A 21,245-nucleotide genomic window follows, 5' to 3' on the forward strand; every position below is an offset into this window, starting at 1 on the left:
TGATACTAGAATTGCTGGCAATATACAGGTAGGTAATAATATGTCACTTCACAGATGTTGTTTGAATACCTTTGGTTGTTTGGAATTCGGAGTCTTGTTTGCTGCATGCTGTTCACCATGGCTGAAGTTAAAAAAAAATTTTAAAGGCCTGAAAATATATAGTGTATAGATGCTTTCTATAGTTATTTTGACCTCCATCACTCCTGAATTCAATCAAGTCCCCGCCCATATTCTCAAACAACTATACATGCTTAGAATTTGGGGTTACCACATTAATTCACCAATGTCTGGAAACTAGGAGAACACTTTCTATTATATCTTCCTATTATATCTTCCCTTTCAAGAGCCTTCTGAATCTGTAGTGAGAGAGGGCCATCTACGAATTACTTCCATCTTTCTTTAGTGACAAATGCTCTGGAATCTGGCTCCAGTAGACTCTGACATCCTTGACCATGTCTTATAAATCAGTTCAGTAATAGGGGAAACTGGAGATATTTAGTTTAAACAACTTAATGTCTGATTAGCATGGGGAAAATGCTCCAAGCAGTTATACACTATTGATTAGTCAACTGATTTTTTTTAAGGTACTCTTAATCATTTTGTATTATTACAGGAAAGGGCTCCACTTCCCTGTTAATTTCCCATGGGCATCACTGCACACCAAAGAACTCAATGAATGACTTGGGGAAGTGCTAAAATGTTCACTCCCCAGTAGAAGCAGTTGTAATTTATGGCTGTCATTATAGTGTCTCTCATGTCTGATGTAGTACTCTGAAGTCCCCTGGGTTCAGTATGCATCCAGTCATTGGGAAGCCATGTCACAGCATCTGTTGTTTAATATGACCAGCAATTAAGGTGACCAGTAATTAAAGGAATCTCATCATTAGCTCCAAAATAAGCAAACAGCACTTTGAAAACAAAGGAGCAGTTTAACTGTATAATTCAAATCTTGATGAGAAGCATTGTTTCCTTAAACGCACATACATAAAATATAATAATAATTGGGGAGCAGACAAAACCAGAAAACTGAAATAATACCAGTTATAGCTTCTAGAATTGTATATAATTTCTGCAAAGTGATATCATTATCTTACTCAATCCTCGCAAAAAAACTTTGATGTAGGGAAAGCAAATATTTTTTGCCTCTTTTACAGATAAAGAAACCATCCCTCGCTAAATCTTTTGACTCCAGTTTATAGATTCACCCACTAAGCCACAGGCATCAAACAGCCTATTCACATCCTTGCAGAGAAGTGATTCAGTCTCTCTCTGCTTCTGTTGTACTCAGTGGGCTGGAGGGCCTCACACCTCAGGATAAAGAACAAAAAATCTGCATCATATCATCTTCAATATCAATGTAAACGTTTTCCACCAAAATTAAGATGTAATAAAATATAGCAATTTGGAAGTGTGAATGTGACATTTTAAAATCAGAGGAGAGTAAATTTGCACTTTATAATGAAGAGGTCATTTACAGTAGAGAAATTAAATATATTTTGGTGGAGCACAGTCACAGGTCACTTCAATTACTTATTATACTATAAAGTCTGACAATACTAGCGTGAATAGCTACAGGTCACTGTAAACGAGAAAAATTCTCCAGGAGCTTTTCTTTTTTCTTTTTTTTTTTTTTAGGAGCTTTTTTAAAGCTTCCCAACATTTTCAACCACTTAGATGTTGTTATATTGCTTTCTTTCCTTTCTTCTTAATTGACGTATAGTTAATGTACAATATTATATGTTACAGGTGTACAATACAGTGATATCCAAATTTTTTTTAAAAAAAGCTTTTTTAAAGCTTCCCAACATTTTCAAACACTTAGATGCTGTTGTATTATTTTTTATGTAGCATGTAAAATTAGGATATTAACTTAAGTACAAACGCTGATAGTATCAATGCTAATTAAGCCTCTTCTAATAGCCCCAAGCTCTGTAAACCTGATAAACTCTAGTCAATGAAATGATTTGCTGACTGCTAAATATACAGACATATTTCTTGTATTTGTTGCTAATCATCTATAAATGTTCATTTAGAAATGAAATGGTCTAAGAATGTGAACTTTTGGATTCACGAGCATAAGGTGAATTTGCTTCAGACTAAATTCTTCTTTCGGCAGAAAATCATTTAGAGTGAGATTTCAGCGTAGTAAACAGAGATGGAATGCAAGTTCCATGTGGGTAGGGACCTTGCTTTTTAAAAACTGAATCCTTAGTGCCTAGAACCGTGCCTAGCATATGGGAGGCATTTGGTTGGATGAATAAATGACTCAATGTATGAATGAATGAAAATTTAGCACAGCTGTATATAAACCACAGTAATTCAGGGACAGATCGAAGAATCACTGAATAAGATATACAGTCACAAATGTTTAAATTATAAAACAGAACAGGAGAGAGTTTGGTTAGTAGGAGCATAAATTCAAATTTAGAGGGACTTCCCTGGTGGCCCAGTGGTAAAGAATCCGCCTTACGATGCAGGGTACGCGGGTTTGATCCCTGGTCTGGGAACTAAGATCCAACATGCCGTGGGGCAACTAAACCCGCGCGCCACAACTACTGAGCTCCCACGGCTCAACTAGAGCCCGCATGCCACAAACTACAGAGCCCACACACTCTGGAACCTGCGCGCCACAACTACAGAGCCCAAGTACCCTGGAGCCTGTGCGCCACAACTAGAGAGAGAAAACCCGCCTGCCACAACTAGGGAGAGGCCCTCGTGCCACAACGAAAGATCCCGCATGCCTCAGTGCAGATCCTGCATGCCACAACTAAGACCTGATGCAGCCAGAAATAAAGTAAAATAAATAAATAAATAATAAATAAATCTTAAAAAAAATTTAGACCATTAGGAACATCTTTAAAAATCAGATTTATGTTTGGCTTCAAGTCAATTGTGTTATTAAAGAAAAGCTTTTCACATTTGAGGATATCTTGGGAAAAGAGGTGGACATGGGAATTTTCGCTTTTCTAGTTTGGGAACTTCTCAGTTAAAATGTCATTATAGTTACGAGAGAGCTATTCAACCATTATTTTTGAAACTTCATCTGCGTTTCTTCATAGTGCTGATTTTTTTTTCATAGCAGGAAAAATACATCCATCACATAAGCAAGAGTAGTCAAAGGAGTTTGTTTGAATCAATAATGTAAATATTATTTAGAACAACAATATTTGTTACTCTGATATAAATTATGCAAACTGCATCTTGCACGACTGCTTTTCAAGTATTTTATTTAAATTTGTTTTCAAACATTAGAAACTAAAAGTCCAAATTACTAATCCCTTCTTGATTTTCCAAAAATATTTTGAAAGGTTAGAAAGTAACCGTTTGAAGTTTGCATAAAAGGAATAAAATAAACCTAATAAGATTTTTCCAGGTTGATTTTATAGAGAATTACCTAGAGGTAAGGAGTAATTTTCGGTTTAAACTCATGCAGACTATAGTTTATTACTGAAGTATTATATGTGATTACACTAAAAATTACTGGTAATGCACCATTATATTAGCGCTTTAAAAAATCCTTTTTACCACTAATTTAACATTATAGCAATATTGTTTCTTAGCCATAAAATGAATGGAACTAAAGTAATATATCATGGACCTTTATTTAAAATGGTAATGAATTATTTTTAATATATCAAGATGAGGATGTAACTCTAAGAAAAACTCCTCAAGGCTTCAAAAGGTCAAGGTATTTATTAAATTAATGATAACTAGAGTTTACTATGTATCTCATGGCCATGCATTATACATGCCTACATTTTTTTTTCCTGGAACATTTCAGTCCATGAGTTATTATTTTTAGCTGTCTCTTTATCATTATCAAAAAGCAGAGAAAACAAAATTTAATGTTTCTTCTTTTTTTTCAAAATTTATTTATTTTATTTAATTTATTTATTTTTGGCTGCGTTGGGTCTTCATTGCTGTGTGCGGGCTTTCTCTAGTTGTGGCAAGCGGGGGCTACTCTTTGACGCGTGTGTGGGCTTCTCATTGCGGTGGCTTCTCTTGTTGCGGAGCACAGGCTCTAGGCGTGCGGGCTTCAGTGGTTGTGGCTCGCGGGCTCTAAAGCACAGGCTCAGTAGTTGTGGTGCATGAGCTTAGTTGCTCCGTGGCATGTGGGATCTTCCCGGACCAGGGATCGAACCTGTGTTCCCTGCATCGGCAGGCGGGTTCTTAACCACTGCGCCACCAGGGAAGCTCCTAATGTTTCTTCTTGATTAAAAAAAAAAGTCTCCTCTTCTTAAGTTTTTTAAAAAAGTGTTTTCCCACAATTCATAGCAGGTGTCTACTGTGATACTCATTGATCATGTGTGGTACTGGCATTTCCAGTCTGTCTTGGCATCCCCAGTCAAACCTTTCAAAAGTTAGAACTAACTCTTCATTGTTCCTTATTAGACAGAGCTCAGGAATTGACAGGCAGTATGGCTGAGTGAAATACTGTGTAAGACCATCAAATTCTATCTTCTAGTCAATTGATTCCAATTTTAGTTAGATTTCTTTCACCTGAACCTTAAAAAAAGCTGAGGATGTTTTATTATTTTTTTTAAAATCTTTTTGTATTTTCAGTGGTTTACTCTCACTGCCATTTGGTTTCCATTTCTTTTTTTTTTTTTTTTTTTTTTTTTTTTTTTTGCGGTACGCGGGCCTCTCACTGCTGTGGCCTCTCCCGCCGCGGAGCACAGGCTCTGGACGCGCAGACCCAGCAGCCATGGCTCACGGGCCCAGCCGCTCCGCGGCATGTGGGATCCTCCCAGACTGGGGCACGAACCCACATCCCCTGCATCGGCAGGCGGACTCTCAACCACTGCGCCACCAGCGAAGCCCTGGTTTCCATTTCTTGAAACCAAATGTATTACTTCTTGTCCAAATAGTTCAGTTTAATCCCTCCCCCTCACATACACACAAATGAAGAATTCAATTCTACTAAATGCAGAGGAGCACAAAGGGACATCTTTGAATTTCATACTGAATAATGGAAAGATGGTCATCAATATGCATGAAAGGTTGCTGTGCACAACAGGGTGAAATATTTTGATGGCAAAGACATTCGTCAAAAATATTTTAATACTCAAGCATATTACAGAAGTCTAAGTGGCCCTGCTCCCTTAACACGTGGAAATATTCAATTACGATACTGACAACTGATATCTCTTATGTAAAAAAGAAAGTCCTATGTTTTTTACATATTTCATGATTTCCACTTCCACCTTGTCATTTTATACCATTTTATGCTCTTTTAAATGAGACTACGCCTTACAAATTCAGCATTCTCGCATTTAAGTTTGGAAATCAAACATCTTCAACCAACAGACTACAACTTCTCTTTCTACTCTATGCCCCAATTCCATCTTTCCTGAAGTCATGGTGACACACTCACGGCCACTCCACTAGCAGAAATCTTTTTTTTTTTTTTTTTTCTGGTCATTTGTTTATGTTCTTTGTTGAAATTTCAGTTCATTCTATTGACCATTTTTATTTTTTGAATTTCTGAATTTTATTTCTTTTTTATACAGCAGGTTCTTATTAGTTATCTATTTTATACTTATTAGTGTGTATATGTCAATCCCAATCTCCCAATTCATCACACCCCCACCACCCTCCCCCACCACTTTCCCCCCTTGGTGTCCATACATTTGTTCTCTAGAAATCTTGAGATTAATAAGACACAGGAAATACACCAAGAAGATTCATTGTACACAACCAGGCTCTGGCCTTCAAGTATGCCCTACAACTTCCCCCAGGGAGACTGCTAACGTGACTGCTCCTACTAAAGGTGGATCTAGAAGCAACCAAGGGAGTCTGCAGAAACTGGGCCCTAATTCTGCTCCCTATAGGAGGCCAAGGTGCTGATGGAAGGAACCAAATCACCGTAATCTGGCTGCTCCCTCCAAACTACTCTACATACAGGAAAAGACTATATGTAGTATTTATATATACAGTGAACCTCCCTCTAAACTGTCCCAAACTGTATAATACAGATAATGCCTTTACACATTTATACACACAGGCTTGCACTTACACACCATGTAAACCTCAGTCATGGCTGAGTGGCAAGAGCTGTGGATTTCAGTCTTGATCTTCTGTGAAATGACCAGGTAAGATCAAGACATGAACCTCAGTTTTCTCTTCTGTGAAACAGTCTAGCTTTATCTCGACTAGAATGTTGCGAGCTAGACAGATAGATAGATAGATATGCAGATATTTGGGAAGTATTATTACTGCATGGGAAAGCTCTTTTTAAAAAGAGTTATATTAAGGATATTAACATTATAGAAGGTACGTGCATGTTTCATTACCAAAATTAAACAGTAAATTATACGTTCAACACTCAAAGGCCCATAAATAATTTCAAGTTGTGAAAGGAACACAGCACACTGATTTTCTCTCCTCACAATGTATGTCTGTCTATCTACAGACACACGTTCTCTGAGGTATTTGAGAATAATAATATGAGAAAATATATTTTGAGAGACATGATGCAGAGTGTGACCAATGTTAATAAATAAATGTCTTAACTTTGAGCTGGACTTTTGTTTAAAGAACTAGGTTGTCTGTTCATTAAATAAAATGCCACGGTTTTCCTGAGAGTAATGTGATTCTTAGTTAGGTTTCTGACCTTTGGCTTTAAGTCAGATGATTTTTCAATGCTACTCCTATAAAAAGTGCAGAGTAAATTTGTCCTGTTTAGAAATGACAGGACACCAACGAACCGCTCACAGATTTCCAAGAGGCACTTGAAGAAAGTGATGCATAGTCCTCTTCAGAGGATTAGTAAGCAAGCATCATATCAGGGTGCTGCTCAGTTTATTCCTGGTACCACTCACATTCCGAGACAAAGGAAAAGAAATACAACAGGTGTGGGAGGAGAAGTATGGGTTTTTTTTGGCTTGTTCTGGTATAAACGCACTTCATCACCTGCAGGGAGTGAGTGATGAAGGGTCAAGAACTGATGACTCCCATCTTCAACCTGAGTCCCTTCAGGAAACTAAGCAGAACAGATGTCCACTGACCCTGCTCTGCTGCTGGCCACTCCTCTCTGGTCTGCCCCCTGAGAAGGGGGCAGTGCCCCAGTCCTTTTCATAGGGCAGTCACCATCCATCACCTCAGGGATTCTTAGCAAAGTCAACTGGGCTCAACTGCTTCCCTTAGAGAGAGGCTTTGTTTAGCAGCAGAACAAGTTTCATGGTTCTTGTGATTTACCAAATAGCCAGCTCAGTGAATCACCCTTTCTTCAACAAACAAGCAAACTACCACAGTCCCTATACGCCGCTCATCACTCCAGGCCAATACCCACGTCCACACTTCTCAGGAATCGGGACCTTGTGCTCTTGAGCACTGGACTCTTAGGGTGTCACCCCCAACCTCTGCCTTTGAGCCACTATTCTTGTTTCATGGTTGCAGGGGCCTGCATCCTCTTTCCACAGTAGATCTGCCATTTCCTTTCCTTGCTTTGCACTCTTAGAAGTAGGGGACTGGAGGCAATGACAGTGGGTGGATGTGAAAGACAAAAGAAAAAAATATTCAAGAGATGACAACATTTTAACATGAAAATTACCTGGAGCTAGTAAACTGGTTACTCTGACATATGCGAAGACATTCAGATACACGTGGGATTTTCTCTGCCTATGACTGATCTTGGCCCTTTGGAAAATACTAGTGAAAGTAGATGGTTTCTCGTCTCCAAATGATACAGCCTGAGCATACATCTTTTCTCTAAGAAGGAGAAAATGGGGGGGGGCAGGTAAAAATTATCTAATAAGAGAACAATGAGCTGCTTTGGGCTAAACACGTAGAAAAATAAGCAAAAAAGAAAAAGTGAAGATCAGAAAGAGAAACAAAGAGAAGAATAAAGCTTCTCATAAGGAAAATAGACCCATATATTTGTAGCATTTAAATATTTTTTTAAAAGCACTGTTCATCTTTTAGCCTCAATCCTCAATACTTATCCAAAAAGTAACATGATAGAGAGTAAATACATTCTAAATATCACTTGCACTACCAAATTGCACAGACCTCTGCCCCAGATTTCCAAGGGGCTCATTTGGTGTCACCACCTAATCTGACAGTTAACAAAGAATGTCAACAGAAAAAATTTAAAAGTGCTAGAGAGTGAAACATATTTCTAGCAATAAACGGGGGAAAGAGAGTCCAACAAAAGCTGAAAAAAAAAAAAACCACCACATAGTGAGCCTCAGCTCAAAAACTCCGTTATTTCAACAAAAAGCAGTCAATTCTGAGAGGCATCCCCAACCATTCAGGTCAAATTCGTGGAACAATAGATGTGCTGGATGGCTGTAGGTGACATTCACTCACCTGTTCTCACCCTGGCTAGCCCTGAGAATCAACAAGGATGCAGTGGTGCCAGGCTAAGGTGACTTTCCTTTGTTAAGTCTCTAAAGTGCCATCAGTACACTCAGAAGAAGGCACCTTTTCGGAACGTATCCCAAATGAACATGATTCTTGTTTTCTACTCTCTCAGGACTACTACATCCTTAACCCCAAGCTCCTGTGGCTATGACATGAAAACATGCATTTGGACAACTGAATTGCTTGGAGCAGTAATTTTGTATTAACACAATGGATACGTTTATCTCCTGTACCGACATTATCCGTAAGTGTAGCTTTTTCGTTCTTGAAAACACAGATCGAAATGGAGTATAGGAAGTTTCCACTGCATGGCTATCACCCCCTACAAATACTGCATCTTTTTTTCCCCAAACATCACATCTTGTAGCAGTGATAAATACAGAAAATCTGGCAAGAACTATCATTTTGTAGGAAGTCTCTGTTATTTACTGATACCACTGAGTTAATCTTCAAAAAGATCTTCTCCCTCAATCACTGTTTCTTATCAGACAACAAAAGACTTAAGAGTTGAAAATCCCAACCAATCCTGGAGATCTTGAGCATTTTGCCCAAGATGTTTTGGATGTTTTTGCTTTAAAGAGAGTTAGATTATTTAAGAAAATTGTTCTCAGCATTAGACACGCTGGTTTAGATCCCAGCCATACTGAGCATTGCTTCTCTGTAAGTCCAAAATTGAACTTGAGTTTGTGCTTAATGTTCTTCTTCTGTAAAATGAACCTCTAATGACTTATGTTATATGTTTTTAATATTAAATGAAATAATATACATTAAATAAGAGGTAAAGTACCCAGTGCAATTGAACAAACATTAGGTAATGTTCGTATAAGAGATTATACCACTTAACTAACTGAGAAGTCTGAGATAAGTTTCTTCCATCATGAAAGGATGGATGTATTATATCTGAAGACATTAGAGAAAATACTAGAAGTGAGTGTGGTACACACACGTGTATGTATAATCCTCATTGTCTGCTGTCATGACTTAAATACTCTGAACTTCAGGTGAAACTATTTTCTCTCCATGCAAAACTTAATATTTTCAAGTCACATTCTCTAATTACTTGAACTGCTGACAGTCTAGAAAAACAGGATTCTGGAAATAAATCCCAGCCAATATCTAGCTGATAGGCATCCACGCCAGAGGAACGCCTTATATGGCAGCTCAGTGTCGTTGAAAAAGAAAAATTAAAAGTTAAATAAGAAAGTGTTTTCTCTCCCTCAGCCCTCTAGTTCATTTTTATATCCTCCATCCACGTTTTTCTGTATTTCTCCCAAGCTGCAGTGCCATTTAAAATATGCATTTGTAATGTACTTGCTCCAGAATTGCATAAAACTGTACACATTGAAAAGGTATTCCTAAAACACAAAACCCACAAGGAACCATCTGAGGAATTTCCATCTCAGCGTCCCTCCTTTATAGAAATGAAAACATTTTCATCTAATAATATATCTAAATCAATACGGTCCCCACGACCATCACATGCCAATTGCGCTGATGGCACAACTCTTGAAATTTTCAGAGTCAAAGAAACGCAAGACACCTAGAACTTGAAGAGATGTTCCCTTTCAAACTTCAACTCCATGAGAACATGGCAACAGACTTCAAACATCAAATGTATCATTTCCCACAGAACAATATTTATGTCTCCTTTGAGGAAACTGCCCAAAGTGATTCAGGTTCTGGAAATGTGACTTGTTAAGGACATTTGTAAAAGGACATTTAATTCATCCTTTTCTCTTGTCCTAAAAGATATTAACCTCCCCCATCCCCATCTCAACCCCGGCAAGAGCCACTCAAATCGAGGACAGTCAGAAAGGCATCTGGAATAGGACAGTAGGCCTTGGCAACTGTGGATGAAAGATTATTAAGCTCAGCTCTTCAGAAAATACCTTGATTGTCCATGACATATGGTCATTTCTTTTTGTTTAGGACTCACAGAGTGAGGATCAAGAGGTGAGGGTCAAGGGCAGGAACCAGGCAAAATGTCTAGCAGCCTGGGCATTTTGTTGTAGCAGCAATACCTAAAGGTGTACCCTGCATAAACGCTCGTTCTGCTCTTCCTGGAGGCATGAACACATGGGGTCTATTGGAAACTGGCCATTTAAAAAAAAAAGAAAAAGAAAAAGAAAATCTAGTGCTCTTTTGGAAGTGAAGAAGTCTGATATTATGATAATACGATGCTCATTCGCAGAAAATAAAAGGTTTAAGGGACAAATTATGTCCTTTAGTGGTATATGGAAACTTGCAAGAATCACAAGGATTTCGAGAAGAGCTGACCAATAGAACTTTCTGAAGAAATGGGAATGTTCTATATATGCTCTAATAGGTGCACTTGAAATGTGGCTAGCCTGACTGAGGAACTGAATCTTAATGCTCAAATTTTATTTAAATTTAATTAACTTAATTTAAAATGTAAATAGTCATACATAAGTAGTGACTACTACATCGAACTGAGCAAGTTCAGAGTCATCACTCAGAGTTTACTGAGAGCCTTTATACACTGGTTTATTTTCTCAAAAACTGTTATACAAGGAAACAGGTCTCAAACATGTGTATTAATATTTATGACTATGCGACTGCAAAATCACAGTGAATTAAACATAAAGGCACTATCTCTACTAGTTGAAACTGTACCAATCTACTTGATCTATGGGCTTTTTCCATGTCTGTTATGGCCTTACAGAGAAAGAGGTGAAATTAGAAGGGGAGAGTCACTTGCTTGCCTATTTTGCAATCAGTGTGTCCCTGCATTATCAGAACGTCATAAGAAAAACCAGAACGGAGAGTGAAAAACAACAGCAACAACTAGGAGTATTTGATGGAGAGGGAAGATGTAAAGGATTCAAGGACAGTAATCTTTCATTCCTACTACTGTTCAGAACAGGAGGTCCATATGCCAACAATCAGATAAAGTGGAAAGCTAATACATTTTAAGATGTATTTTGCCAGCACAGTAGAATGCAACCATAGGACCCAAGAATTCGGAAGCTCCAAGGGCCTTTAAACATTATCCATTTCAAACTCTCCTGCAGATAAGTAAATAATTTGAAGCCCAGAGAAGTGAAGTGTTCAGTGTTCCTGAGTTAACAGCCAACCTCAGTCCCAGATCTCCTAGTTTGAGTTCTCTCCACTATGACTTTCACGCTCATTCTGCTGAACACAGACTGAGTCTTGAGCAGAGAAAGAGCCTCATCTCCATCCCAAGTCCCAACCTCTGGTAAGCAGAAAATAATGTTTTAACCATGCTGCTGTGCTTGTTACAAAAGTTCCTTTCACTAACACGGCATTCCTAAAAACCATGCAGTTTACACAATTTACCAAACCCTGTGAAAAAAGAAATTATAATACACAAATGTCTTAAGAGAATGCTTTATATAGGGACAGTTTTTGAGTTTAATGTGTCTTTTTGCTATGAAAGTGGTTTGTGCTGTACTTAAAGGAGACATGAGTTCAAGAGAGACAGTTCCAAATTACCAAAGCAAATGACTACTCAGCTTATGCTTTTTGGTGACTCAGTGGCACCATGAAGTCATTAAGATAGAAGCAAACAATTACTGAAAGGAGCAAAACCAAACAAGCAACCTCCTTTTAGATCTAGAACTTAGATATTAGCCAGCTCAAAAACCCTCATTTTACAGGTGAAAAAACTGAGATGGCAGATTTTAAATGACTTGTTTCAAGTCACGCAGCTAGTAAGTAAAAGAATTGGGTCTTAGAGGCAGGACTTTTGTCTCCAGGTTTGGAATTTTTTGTTATTCTAAAAACCACAGTTAAGATCGATGACTATAAACCAGAAAAACAAAGAAAAGGACAATTATCCTATGTATGTCATTATTGTTTTAAAATGTCTGTTATTTTTCATTGGAGGTATATTTGACATAACACGTTCCATGTTTTGTATGTAAGCACAGGGATTACTGATGGAAGGAAGAAAATTGTGTTTGACGAGTTATGTAAAACATCAGGCAATAAATACACAGTATGGCCTAAATTTTATCAACTTTCCTGGTCCTCAGATAATCTTCTACAGATAAATGCCACTACTGCTGATAAGAGCAAGATATAAATAACACTGCATATTTTAAATGCCATGTACTTTGAATTTTATACTGTGCTCTTATAAATGAATCCACAAGAGAAAAAGCAAATGCTAAATAAATACAGTGGTGGGGCTTACATTCTTGTGTTGCTGGTTTTGTTGATGATGACAGATTTCCCTGTTTGATCCACGTTGTGATCCAACCCAAAGTAAGCTGCCACTCGATGGACAAGCATCCTCTGATAGGACGACATCTGAGGAAACTTTTTATAATGATTACTGGAAAGGAATACAAGAAACAGCAGAATCAGCATATTCGTTTCTGGCTTGTAGTACATTTTAGAGGTACACACACAAAAACCATTTCTTTTTCATCCAAACCATTAAGCTTATTTCATTTCTGGCATCGCTTGATGTCCTCATTTCCAGACACATTTTCCACTTACATATGTATTGATTAAGTTACAATAAGTGTTTTTGTTTTATAGTTGCACATTTCTCAGACCACAGAGAACTTAATGTCCGCTGCAAAGTGTTCTGTTTTGGTCCAGGATACCTTATCAACAGAGCCAGGCACAGGACAAATGACATGACATAATACGGGACTGCAGATGCCTATCTGGAGATATGTCATTACATGGTTGACACTGAAAGCAGTACAATTATTTCCAGGCATAACTGACTACAGCCAGCTGGCACCCATTAAAAAACTATAATAAAAATGAAAAGGGTCGCTTCTTGTTACTGCTACTCTATGCTAATCAGTGGCCCCCTGTTTATAGCCATTTTGTCAGGAATTTAACAAGCAGGAGCACACTCGGTCCAAGCAACAATTCCCATCAGCACATAGCTCCTAACTCCAATAGCATCTCTATTTAATGAGTCAGCAAACACATTAAATAATGTTTTATCTATCCCTAAATCTTTCCAGAATGAATAATTAAACCCAAATACCAAACTAAGACACATCAGATTAATTAACCGGCATTGCAATTTAACATACTTGTTGTCACCAATGAAATCAATAATTTCCTGCTCCATTTTCAAGAGTATCATCCTGTCTCTGCAAAATAAATGTTAAAATGAAAAGGCTTTATGTACTTTCCATTCCCAAAGACTTAACAATTTCATTTATATGTATGGAAAAGATTGTTTAAATCTATGTGGCTACAAATCAGTATCTAACTCTTCTCTGGAATATGCTGTCCAAATACCTGTAATTCCATTCTGTTTAAGATTATTTCTCATCTCATTTGTTAAGTATTTTGTAATATTGAAACTCCTGTAGTTTTTAATATTAATTAAGGCATGCAAGGTATTAGGCCCATAAAACACATCAAGTAAATTTTATATTTTAAATTGATAGGAAACTGGAACAAAGCTAAGCCTAAGTAGTTGGTTCTATAGCTGTACTGAAGCATATTTGGTTTATTTGACATTGATTCTCATTCTCTATTTTTTCCCCTTAATCAGTATCTCTTTGTGACCAGAAAAGCAGAACTTGTAAACTGTAATTTATTCATTGGATAAGTACCCAGGAATTAAGACTATTTATAAACAGTAAACATGCAAACTATTTGCAGAAAAAAGAAAATACAAGAGACAGTTTAAGACATCAGAGAAGAAGCCTGCCTTTTACAACTCTCTTCTTAGAAGTGTTTGGATTAATGAGTTTGATTGTAATATTCTACTTGACTCTTCTAGAAATGAGAGGTTTACTTAATAATTTACCTGGAATTATTCTTTAATGTGTTAATCAGAAACTCGTGTAAGTCTATGCCTGTAGAATCCGTATATTCTTGGCTGCAATCTGAAACAAATAGCAGGATGGAGTTGTCAGAAAGGCCGATGGGGAGGTGGGGTGGAAAAGGTTTTCCCAACCTTTCCCGATCCCTTTTGCTCAGGTAAACTTTAGGTGAAGCTATTGGTGTGAAAGATACATGTTACAAAACTAGCAACCTGGTAATATTACATCAGGATGAAAATTAGATTCGGGGATTGAGAACACCCAGTAAATTCCCAGTGTGGAAAGACCCAACTGTCATAGGAGAGGAAGTGGGCACAGTCTGGGTGGGTGGGTGGAGTCAAGTGTCATGTGTTCATTCTGTGCTGTCAATCAGCAAGGGCACGACCTCCCCGTGACAGTGAGGGGTACTCCCAACCCACAGAGAGAGCTCTCAAGAGTTTGAGATACCATGGAACTCTCTTTCTCTTAAAACAGAGAAGGCAAAAACTGAAAGTTCTGTTCTAAGACTGTCTAAATAATAATCAATACAAAGTATAGGAGGGCACTAAATATTTCCAAGTCTTTCAAGTCTTTTGATGCTGGCTAAAGCTTAATTTCTAAAGCCATCTTAGGAAGCTGTACTTCTTTATTCTTGGATACACCTTGGTTTTAGATGTTCAGCAGCAGAGATAATCATTATAAGCAGATGTGTGGTTATAGAGCATAATATGAGAAGTAGTTGTCATTTCTCAGCTGATCACATGCCCTATGCTCTCTCAGTTATTAAAAAAAAAAAAATAGTCTACTGCCAAGCTATTTATTCATGGTATTCTTCATTTCAACTTAGTTTTGTTTTTCTCCCTCTCTTTTTTTGTGGTTTTAGTTTTGTATAATTATATGTAAGGCGACAATTTGAAAAGCCCGGATTGTAGATTTGGGGTTTTAGAAGGAATAACTTTTGGGGAAGAATTTCTATTGAAGTAGAAGTGTGTATATTTTAAATGAGACATTATGGAGCAGTATATGGGTTGCAGAGACCGAATTCATCTGTGCCAGATAAAATGTTAATATGTGTTCCATTGACATTGGTATATACATCTGTGCTTTGGGGCTAACAACACTTACCACTTATCAACTGAGAATTGCTAATCCACTATCTGTCTTTTAAGATAAACATGAAAGTTAAGATATAAAACTGGGTACTATTACTGTTCATCAATTCGAGTTAATTGGACTAATAAACCTGAATTAAGAACATATTTATATTCACTCCCTTGTACAAACTTCTCATTGAAAATAGGATATCCAAACGAATATCCAAAGAAATATGTGATCCTAAAAATAACCTTTCTAGATACACAAAAATGACACCATGAACAGAAAAAAAAAAACCAAGGTCACATCACCTTTTACACACACACATACGTACACATATAAAATTATATGCAGAATTTAGTGGGAGGTGACATGTGTGTAAAATCTATAATGTATTCTGTGACTATTTATGCGTCCAAATTAAGTTAAGGAAACATTTTCACATTCACCTTTTGATAACATTCTGATCTTGGGTTTTTCACAGGTTTTATCTTTGTTTTTATCCTTTTCTTTTTCTCTTTCAGAGTCATCTTTCCTAGATTTATCATCCTCTTGCAGGCTGGGAAAACTGGAAAGCTGTAAATGAATTGATTCCTGTTGGGGAAAAAATATAATAATTTAGGGCCAGATTTAAGAATCTCTGTCTGGTTTCCATTTTGCATAGAGATTATTAAGAACAGGAAAATGAAAGCCAGGTGCAGATTTTTTTTTTTCTTAAATGGTAAAAAATTAAACCTGTCAGAAAAATAATTGCCGTTTAAGGTGAATTAAACTTCAGAAGTCAATGGAAGGTCATGAGAAGTATATAGTACTAAAACTTTGCCTCATGAATATTAACCATAAGCAAGTTAAATTCCCGTAGATAACAACACTTATTTTCTCTACAGGTTTATTTTTAAACACTTAGGAAAAATTTTCTTTATCAATAAGCTTGCATCACAGCTCCTGTCATGTCTCAAAAAAAAAAAAAAGAGGCTTCTGCAGTTCTCTTCTGTAATTCCTTGTAAGGAAAAATTGGCACAAACACAGACAGACAGATACTATGAATCATAATTACAGAAAAAACAGACATAAATAAAGGCCATGACAGCCAATTTACAATTAAAAATCTGTTTTAGAACCATATCAATAATGATTTCTATCACTATGAAAACTCAAGATATAGAACTGCAGGAATCCTAGGTATGGGTTATTATCATACATTGTTTACAAAGGCTATTAATAAATCATCGTAATATATGGTTACAATAAGCACTGCCTTTTAGAAAAGGCAGAAAATAGGACTATATTTGCCATCAGTTATATATAAATATTTAATGTTATTTTAATTCTAGCATCAGTTAATCCTTTCCAAGATGTAAGATTCTCTTGAACTGATGCGTGGTTGACCATTTACAGTATTGGGACTGGATCCACTTTTATATTTATTGATTTTTCACTGAAAACAGATCATTTTGTATTAACTCATATATCAGCCATTTGGTTGATAGTATGTTCACTGTTTTGAAGAAGAATGAGCCAAATTATGCTTTTCAGTTTTATGAAAAAACTACACTATGATTAAAACTATGACAAATGAGCCAACATTAAGCCCACTGGCTCTTATGTAAGAGATGATTTGATGGGAAAACTTTCTTCTACTAGCGACATTAACATTTATGATGTAGGAAAAAAAAATATTCCAATGACTAATAGTGTTTCTCACTGATAACTAAACTAATGCTCCTCTACATGTGACTAAACTATGCCTCTACATCCTCAAATTATGGTCAGTCTGGGATTCTTAATGGTTCTTGGTAAGTCTAGCTAATCTAACAAGCAGAAAACAAAAGTCCTCCAAAGCCAAGTTTCTTTCTTGGGAGGGGCTCCATTGTGTATTCCAGGCTGGAATAAAAAGTCACCATGTTTGGAAAGATGCATGATACAGAGGATGAAATAAAACACCTTCTCATGGTAAATATTTATCTTAGCCAGGTTTCCTGATATCCACATGTTTATCCTCGGGATGGACATATACAAATTATGTAAAACTGAGTGTAATTTGATTGTAAGGTCTTTTATCACAGGACTTGGGACAGAAATGTCTCAGTCTGCAAAGATTCAGGCAGACTTCAGGGTTACTGTTTGCTTCCACTTGCTAAGGAAACAGCTGGAACATTTCTGGCTCTGAGTGGGGAAGAATCGATTCGACAGTGGATCAGGGGAGGAAAGTGATGGTACCAGGCCATGGCAGTGGTCTCATCGCTTCTTCAAAACCGATTGAACCATCCAGCCTCGGTAAGTTTGAATCTAAAATCAAAGAGGCTTGGAAATATAAATGTAAGAGCACAGGCTAAAGGACATCATTTACCAAAAAAATGTACAAACTCATGCCGTGTGTTGACAAATACCATACTCAGAAAAATACCTGTCTTTTCTACACATTCTGCTGTTGAAAGAACACACAAAAGTGCTATAGAGTTGGTAAAAAACAATCTGTTCTTTTTTAATATTTTTATTGATATGCTCAATAATAAAATACAAGTATTAATAAATACATCGGTACAGGATAAGTTTATATCCAACAACAGGAAAAGAATGATTCAAGTTGCAGTAATACACTGATAGGTAAATAGTATAACATTAGAAAAGCGAAACTCCTTTAACTTAAGGACAGGCTGAACCATCAGCTACGGGTCTGAGATCAAGTAATACAGGTAGCAAGAGTTTTTCCCACGCAGGAAAATGAAGGCAGTTTTCCAAATACTGTGAATATACAAACATTGGGGAAGCAATACAATCCGTATACTGTATACTTCGGCCAGTGTTCTCAGGGATTCAGTTCCCACATTTTGTTTAAGTGCCGGTAGTACCTAATGAAGGCATTGCATTCAAGCTCAAAGGTCTGCTTCTTTATTTTCTAAAAAAAGTAGCACGGCCACTCGCTTATTTGTGTGTCTATTAGCCCCCTGCTTCCACCACACCTCAGCCAGTCCAAAGAGAGGCTTGCAAGCTCTAATTTCTACAAAGCTAGTCTTAGTTACTCAGCTTGAAACCAGCAGGAACAAAGCACCGTTTGCCTCATTTCTCCGCACCAATTGTATGGAGAACCTAGACTTAGGTCCAGGATGGACACAATGATACAGATGATCTCTTAAAAAATTTCCTCCTGGTACTTGTCAAATAGGATAAAAAGAAGATGAAATCTATCAAGGCTGTCCTCCTCTGCCTGGCATTAGAAGTGGGGGACCACTGGGGCATTACTTCTCCCAGAGTCTGTCATTCTGCAGAGTTAACATATATTGTGTGCATTACATCACAAGCCATCAATCAATGTTGAATAATATAAGCTGTGATATTCACATTATTCCCCGTTTTCAATCTCCCTTAAAAGAAGAAGCACAAATAAAATGCTGAACAAAAGCCACATGTTTCTCAGAGCCCAAGTAAAAGAAAGCCTGTGTATGAAACATAGGGATGGCTACTGAAAGCTAGCCTGCCCGTGCCTTACGACATGGGTGGCATATTAAGGAAATGAGGCTAGGGAAAAAAATACTCTTAGGACAAAATCTATAAGGAATTTATTTTTGGTCCTTTTAAAGAAAGTGCTCTCAATGCTCTCTGTACCCATGAGGAGAATTTAGACTATTTTAATTAAAGTAAAAAGAGCAAAGCAAAACAAGGCCCAACAAAAAGAATGCTATCTTAATCAATTTTTCCTCCTCTGGGCTCAGAAAAATCATTTTACTTGTCTTGACTGCTCTCAACCTCTGATAAAATAAGGAAAAGTTTTTAGCAGCAAGACCATTTTTATAAAAATGAATATGATGCCTGAAAGGCAAACAAAAATAAATATGATGTGAAGTTTCCCATTTTGTCACAGAAGGGTCTTGTTGGAATTTGAATTTTTAGAGCTTAATAGTCTTGCTATGAGGAGCAAAAATAGGTATAAGGATATGCAGCAATGTTTTAATAATATTAACTCAAATTCACCATCATCTCAGATTTATTTCTGGACAATTTTTCCAGTAGTGAGAAATATCCACCAAAGGCCATAAAAGTATGTCTCCAAAGCTCAATGCACCTTATTCACTATTTCTGAAGTTTCATAAGAGCCAAGATTTGTGTTTTTATAGGCAAGTGCATTTTGGGGAGGTAAGAATCTCCAATAAGGAAAGAGATGGGATACTTGGGACTATATTTGGTTCAGTTTTATCAAGAGAGAGCCTTTGAGGAATATCAGCACGACTGTGCTTACATTTTAAGTTTTAATCTAAATTCTTTTGAATTCCTTTCCATTTGCAGTTTTCAGAGGGTCTGGAAAAAAACAAACGTAATACTTTGTGACAAACTGTTCAACTAATATAGAATGTCTCAGAAACAGAGGATGAAGCCAGAAGACTTTTTCCTTCTTGAACTGTTTTTTGCTCCCCCAAAACACTATTTAATGCCAAATTAATACTCATGCACACAAAGGTAGATCCCGTTCATGCAATGATCCATAATGACAGGGGGTATACCTGGTCCTGAAGACTTTCCCCTCCTGGTCTGGCTGAGGATTCTTCACAGACAGCAAGGCTGCGAGTCAGTTTACCTTTCCCTGCTCCTGACTGGGAAGGGAAAAGAAACGAGAAGGAAGGAAAATAAAGAAAAAAAACCCAGGAAATATCCTCAGGCTGTCGAATCATCTCCACCTTCTCTGGACATTCCCAAATCAGAGTTTTAAAAGCAAGCTTCAAATCCACTGCTCAGTGCTGTCTACAATGGCTCCAAGCATCACACCCCTGTGTTGATGGAGATGCAGGTGGAGGAGAATGTGGAAGGATGAATTTAAGGAACATGCCTAGCAAACTGTGCCCATCACACTGGAAACATACAAAGAATGAATTGCTGGCTTTTCATGAAAGTACAAGGAGAAAAAGACAACAGAAATTAATTTCTACTAAAACTGGGTTTGGAAGTGATTTGACTGAGAAGATGTTTTAAAAGTTGAAGATTGTGTCCTAAACACCAGAACCTGTTTACTTCAAGGCAGAAACTAATTAGACAGACTAAAACATTTCCCCCAAACTTGATTTAAAATGAAAAGAAAACAAGCAGCTATTTGTTTGTAAAGCACTGTCAAGTCTGCCAGGATCAAATATATACACTGCAGCTATGTGAACCCTAAATGCTCTAATTAAAAAGCCTATAGAGGGACTTCCCTGGCAGTCCAGGGGTTAAGACTTCGCCTTTCAATGTAGGGGGTGCAGGTTCATTCCCTGGTCAGGGAGCTAAGATCCCACATACCTTGTGGCCAAAAAACCAAAACATAAAACAGAATTCAATAAAGACTTTAAAAATGGTACACATCAAAAAAAAAAAAAAAAAAAGCACATAGAGCAGGAAAGAAAGAGAGGCATCAACACGACCCCATTAAATGCAGGCAGCACCGGTGCAGCCAAGATCCACATACAGCCATGTGAATCGCTGGCAAATCCTCTAACCCTGATGTTAATCCACATGCAACCATGATATCAGGTCAATGTAGAATTCCAGAACCCTACCTTGGATTTTCTTCTCTCTTGGTTCTGAGCCGCTAGTTGCCTCTGTATGTTAGAAACAAAATAAAACAAACAAACAAACAAAGTCCACCAACAACCAGGAGAGGGGAGGGGGGAGAAGGAGAGAAAAAGATGTCACCAGAGTTGAAAAATCAATAACAACAGCAACAAGGTATCTAGCTTTCTCGTTCCCTTCTTACAGCAGCTCCTGGGAGGGGAAAAGCCAGCCTTGAAGGCCCTTGGCCATTATGCTGTTATCAGCCTCTGCTCCCTTTTTATATAAAAAGAGTTAACACTTTTGTAGTTTGGTTTAAAGAAAATTGATACAGGTTATTTGCAAGAACAGTTTGTTTTCCTTCTACCAAATCTCCTTCTCTCATCAATCATGAGTATTTAATCATATCACTTTTTCAGTACCGTCAATCACTCCCAAACTTCCCCCTACCCCTTCTAGAGCATTCTTTCTCTCTCTCTCTCTCTCTCTCTCTCTCTTTCTCTG

General features: G+C 37.3%; 1 protein-coding gene across 38 annotated transcripts in view; it reads right to left on the reverse strand.

Moving 5' to 3' along the window:
* ARPP21 (cAMP regulated phosphoprotein 21) overlaps positions 1-21,245 on the reverse strand; it is a 164,875-nt gene that overhangs the window by 95,519 nt on the left and 48,111 nt on the right. For 23 of the 38 annotated variants that reach the window (XR_008615780.1, XM_055079904.1, XM_055079912.1 and 20 more), the window contains exons 4-11: positions 20,750-20,791; positions 19,724-19,813; positions 15,674-15,818; positions 14,135-14,213; positions 13,407-13,466; positions 12,542-12,682; positions 7,553-7,710; positions 70-121 (exon numbers count right to left, since the gene is read on the reverse strand). Coding sequence is in view for 37 of the 38 variants with exons in the window: in XM_055079904.1 (XP_054935879.1) it covers positions 70-121; positions 7,553-7,710; positions 12,542-12,682; positions 13,407-13,466; positions 14,135-14,213; positions 15,674-15,818; positions 19,724-19,813; positions 20,750-20,791 (767 nt within the window). In the remaining variant the exon portion in view is untranslated. Of the gene's footprint in view, positions 1-69; positions 122-7,552; positions 7,711-12,541; positions 12,683-13,406; positions 13,467-14,134; positions 14,214-15,673; positions 15,819-17,702; positions 19,521-19,723; positions 19,814-20,749; positions 20,792-21,245 lie in introns of those variants that run through there. The other 15 variants (XM_055079914.1, XM_055079919.1, XM_055079916.1 and 12 more) reach the window with 3 other exon arrangements.

This window comes from Physeter macrocephalus, chromosome 18 (genome assembly GCF_002837175.3).
Source record: "Physeter macrocephalus isolate SW-GA chromosome 18, ASM283717v5, whole genome shotgun sequence".
Lineage (NCBI taxonomy): Eukaryota > Metazoa > Chordata > Mammalia > Artiodactyla > Physeteridae > Physeter > Physeter macrocephalus.